We start from the raw sequence: 5,000 nt of genomic DNA on the forward strand, positions 1-5,000 counted from the left end.
AAGTGGACTTCAAGGAAATACGAGTAAGGCTGGCAAAAATGTATTTAACTCACTAGATCCAATGACACCCCTCCTACCATTATGATGGTATGCCAGAGTTTCCCATGGTCTGAAGTTGTTAATGATTATTTTTTGGCATGTAAACCATGGGTGGCCTACTGCCTTAGGCAGGATTATTAACATAGAGGGTTCATTGGTCCATGATTTCTAAGGAAAAATTCTCAATTTTGTTTATTAATCCAGAGGTCTTTTGTGGGAGAATCTCATGCTGGACCACTGACCTGTACCCCCCTTAGCCCATTGTGGATGGGCATCATGACATACATGATTGTCAATGCATTCATGACACAAAATTAGGAACTATGTGCTGTTGAAGTATACACCCAATTGTAAAGTTATTTGAACATTACTATACTATTTTCATAGCAACAGCTTTAAAAAGTTAACTTAAACTCTTATTTTATGATAAACTGAAGGGAAAATGCTGCCTGTCTGCAATAGATTAACCATTTGCAGACAGTCACAGATTTGCTTGACCAGTCTCCAGGATGGGTTTTATTTTAGAGTGAGGTAGCTTCATGCAACATACCTTGACTTATCCCATTCATTGTAAACCTTAAGCCATTGTTGTGTTTGTCATTTTCTGGTGTTTTATTGTATTGAGAGACTTACATGTGTCTATCAATGCTGCAGTTGACTAAAATTGTAGTATAGGGTCCATATCAGATTATTATTATTTTCTTTATACTCAGAAGTATTATTGCTTTAGTATTTTGTTTAGTAGTACAGACATTATAGTAATTATGATTGCAATTGTCATCATCACTCACTCATTATTCATAATACAATAAAAAAAACACAGGGATCTAAAATCCCTGAATGTCATGTACATCACAACTGGCCAAAAACTCCTGTGTCATGTACATCATGACACACATCCGCAATGAGTTAATGAGATGCTGAATATGAAATGATTATGTATGAACATTAATCTAGTACAGCTTTGTAATATGATGGATAGTATGGAGTGACTGAAATTATAATTATTATATTAAGTAGGTAAGTATTAACATCTACATCAATTTGATACTAATGATTATATCACATCAACTCCTTTGAAACCGCTGCAAATTTTATAATTTTTTTTAGCAAATTTAAAAATAAAACCACTATTAGTCTTATTCCTATTTTCTTTTTAATCCTACAAGTCTAACCAAATATTCTAAAACAGAAAACTGATGGTCATCTTACTAAAATAATGTAAAATACTATACTGTTTAAAAATATATATAGATGCTAAAGTGCAGGCGAATAGCCCAAGGTGTTAGGCTTCCATATTTGAAATATCCCAGTGTTTCAACCACTTGGAGCCAAAACAGCCCCGTTGGCAACAAGTTAATATTAAAGCTGCATTTTATTCAATATATCTCATGAGTAACTTCTCTTAGTAAAAATCAGATAATTGTTATATACACTGAACTATTGTTAATTAATAATATGTATAATGTTCTTATGACTTATTCATATTACAATTACTCTTGTAATGTTAACCCATTAACCCATTGCAGACAGGGATAGATTTGCAAGCCCAATCCCCAGAACATGCATTAGGCCATCTATGTGGCACCCTAGATGAGTTTTATTTCAGAGCGAGGCAGCTTCATGCAACATCTTGCTTTTTTTTCATGCTCTCTTTCATTTACTAATTGTAAAACTAGAGCCATTTTTGTGTCCATCATTTTTTTTTCTACTGTATTGTGAGACTTATGTGTCATATAACAAGCTTTATAAATGTTGCAGTTAACTAAAATTGTAGTATTGGGTCCATTTCAGCTCATCAGTCCAAAGAAGTATTGCAGTTTTATGGGAGGACAAAAAGCTACTTTATTTTCTTCATATCAGTGTACTGTTGTAAACAAATACAAAAAAATAACCATCTACGATGAAGATAACATGAAGATAGGGAAGAGAAAGGAAACCTATGCTTATGACTGTGAGTGCCACAGCACAAGGCAGCTTTACTGGAACAGGGGAACATTGTAGTCACTGCACATTGTTTGAGTCACCTTCCTCTTCTCGTTCTACATATACATCCTTCATCGACTGTACTTTTGAGCAAGAGGTCAGCATGTTTCTGTGTGCCATTGCTCTCTGAAGATAATGCTTGCTAGAGACCGTAGATGGGTGCCATTCAAAGCTTTTTCCTGCTGGTGCTGGGAAAAGGTGGTACCATCGATATTTCGGATTTTAGATTAAAATAATTTTGCTTAACCCATTGCGGACGGGGATAGATTCGTTTGCCCAGTCTCCAGGATAGGTTTTATTTTAGATAGAGGCTGCTTGAAGCAACATAATTTCGATCTTCCCACTCTCTTTCAGTCATTCATTGTAAAACTAGAGCCATTTTTGTTTTAGTTTTTGTTTGTTTTATTGAGTTTAGAGGCTTATATGTGCCATATGACAGGCTCTATCAGTGCTGTAGTTGACTAAAATTGTAGTATATGATCCATATTGGCACATTATTTTCTTTATACTCAGTGTGATAGAAGTATTGCTGTCTTATGGGAGGACAAAAGGCAACTTTATTTTTTCATATTTTTGTGCTGTCATGAATGAATACGAAATATATAACCACCTACAATGAAGACAATATGAAGAGGTAGGGAAGAGGAATGAAACCTGTGCTTGTGACTGTGAGTGCCACAGTGAAATTGGCACAGGAGCACATTTTAGACACTGGGTATGGATTGAGTCACCTTCCTCTTCTCGTTCTGCCTGCACAACCTTCATCGGCGGTACTTTAGAGCAAGAGGTCATCAATTTAGTGTGTGCCATTGCTCTATAAAGATAGTGCTTACTAGAGCCTGTGGATGGGTGCCATTCAAGGATCTCTCTCCTGCTGGTGCTAGGAAAAAGTGGTGCCATCTAGGTTTTGGATGTTAAGTTAACTTGATATTATGATAATTACAGTAATTATGACTGCAGTTACCATCATCACTCGCTCCTTTTTCATAGCACAATAAAATAGCACATTGATCAAAAATCCCTGAATCATGTACTCCATGACGCCCATCGTCAGGCCAAAGCACTTACGTTATGTATGTTATGACAATTGTCTGCAATGGGTTAATATTACAGCAATTATAGTAATTATGATTACAATTATCATCACTCACAAAATAGTTATTACCCATAGTATAATAAAGAAACACAGCAATCCAATCAAATATGGCACGACAATCATTGTCAAGTCCTCCTCAATGCCAGCCATCAGGCCAAAATCTCTATCATTTCTATCATCTAAAATTATTTTCATCATATATATTTCACCTATGAACTGTAAAAACCTATCATAATTTACAAAAATGGCAAAAATAATCCCCTGAAATTTAGAAACTTATCATAAACATATACACTACAACAGTGTTAAAAATAAATTACCCTTTCTGTAATTCTTCCTCCGTCTCTTTTGGCTCTGAATCTTTGATGAATTTTTCCCACAGGTCTCTCTTTGTCTTTGAATACTTCTCATCCACCCACTGGAAGAAGGAGCAATCTTTCCTGTCCCGACAAGCAGAGCATGCATAATATTGTCGGCTGCCACCACTGGTCTGGTATCTCTCAAACAACACTGTAGGACCTGAGAAAGAGTATTTTCTTGATTAAATGAACATAAAGAAAATAAAGTCAATATAGTCATTCTTTTACATCAACTCCAATAACTAAAATATCTATATTTTTTTAGTTCAATGATTTTATTAATAATATGATACTAACTTTAGATATCATTTAAATTATCTACTTAAGTGAAATCTTGCAAAATGATTATAGCTTGGGTGAATTGATCCATTACTAAATACCACTAAAGTGGTATCGATGGATTCCACTCAATCTGTAAGTCTAAATAGTAGAGGAGGACATGTAGTAGATCAGAGAAATTGTGGGGTAAAATATGAATTCGGGGTATATTTCATATGAAAAATATTAACCCAATTACCTACCAAACATTGCCTAGTTTTGAAGTTAGCCCTAGCCAATGGGGGTTTTGCCCCCCCAACCCCTCTATTTTAAGGCACTTCATGTTAATTCAGGGCATATTTCGTATGCAAAATCTTAACCCAATTATCTACCTAACTTTGCCTAGTTTTGAAGTTAGCCCTACCAAGAAGGGGGCTTTGTCCCCCTGGACACCCCCTATTCAGGGCACTTTGTGCTACTACATATGATACAAGACTAGTCCTGTAGATGGCCATAGTTCATTATTTACCTGTCAGGGGTGATGGAGGTTGCCTGATGTATGCCGTCAGGTAAAGAGATACCACGACCAGGAACACCCCTCACACTGTGCCATATTTGAATTTCAGAGTGAGGATAGTGGTTATCAAGGTATGTTGCACATGGTATGTTGCACAAAGTGCCCTGAACAAAGGGGGTCCAGGGGGGAAAGCCCCCTTTGGCTTGGGCTAACTTCAAAATTAGGCAAAGTTAAGTAGGTAATTGAGTTAAGATTTTACATACAAAATATGCCCTGAATTCATATTTTACCCTGCCATTTCCATGATCTACTTCATGCCCTCCCAACTATCGGGGCCCAGATTGTGGGGTCCATGGGTGGACTATATATGAATAGAAGAGGTTGAGAGGAATCCATCGATACCACTTTTGTTGTATTTACTAATGTGGCATTATTCAGAAAATTTACCATAGGTTGAGGAACTGGTTACCTGTTCATATGTTCATACAATTCTAATCAACATCCATTTTATAATTTTGGAAATTTGGATAAGGCACAAGCAACCTTCTAGGTATGACAATATTTTTCAGGTAATTTTCTTTGTGTTTTAAACAGTTATGACATTCATTTCCTCTGGAAACCTTTCATTTCTGAATTTTACTCCTGAGCCTGTGTCAACATAGTACTGAACTCTGGCGAGAGATTTCAAACAAGTTTTTCAGTATCAAAACCTAACCCATAAACCTAACCTAACCTAGCCAAGTTT

At 36.0% G+C, this 5,000-nt stretch overlaps 1 protein-coding gene across 4 annotated transcripts in view; it reads right to left on the reverse strand.

The window, feature by feature from the left end:
• LOC122266122 (rRNA N(6)-adenosine-methyltransferase ZCCHC4) overlaps positions 1–5,000 on the reverse strand; it is an 11,872-nt gene that overhangs the window by 5,367 nt on the left and 1,505 nt on the right. For 3 of the 4 annotated variants that reach the window (XM_043035732.2, XM_043035717.2, XM_086537095.1), the window contains exon 2: positions 3,442–3,640. In XM_043035732.2, coding sequence (XP_042891666.2) covers positions 3,442–3,640 — 199 coding nt within the window. Of the gene's footprint in view, positions 1–2,639; positions 3,201–3,441; positions 3,641–5,000 lie in introns of those variants that run through there. The other variant, XM_086537096.1, reaches the window with a different exon arrangement.

Source organism: Penaeus japonicus, unplaced genomic scaffold, assembly GCF_977035675.1.
Source record: "Penaeus japonicus unplaced genomic scaffold, GWHDUDI00000001_assembly GWHDUDI00000005, whole genome shotgun sequence".
In the NCBI taxonomy this organism is placed as follows: Eukaryota; Metazoa; Arthropoda; class Malacostraca; order Decapoda; family Penaeidae; genus Penaeus; species Penaeus japonicus.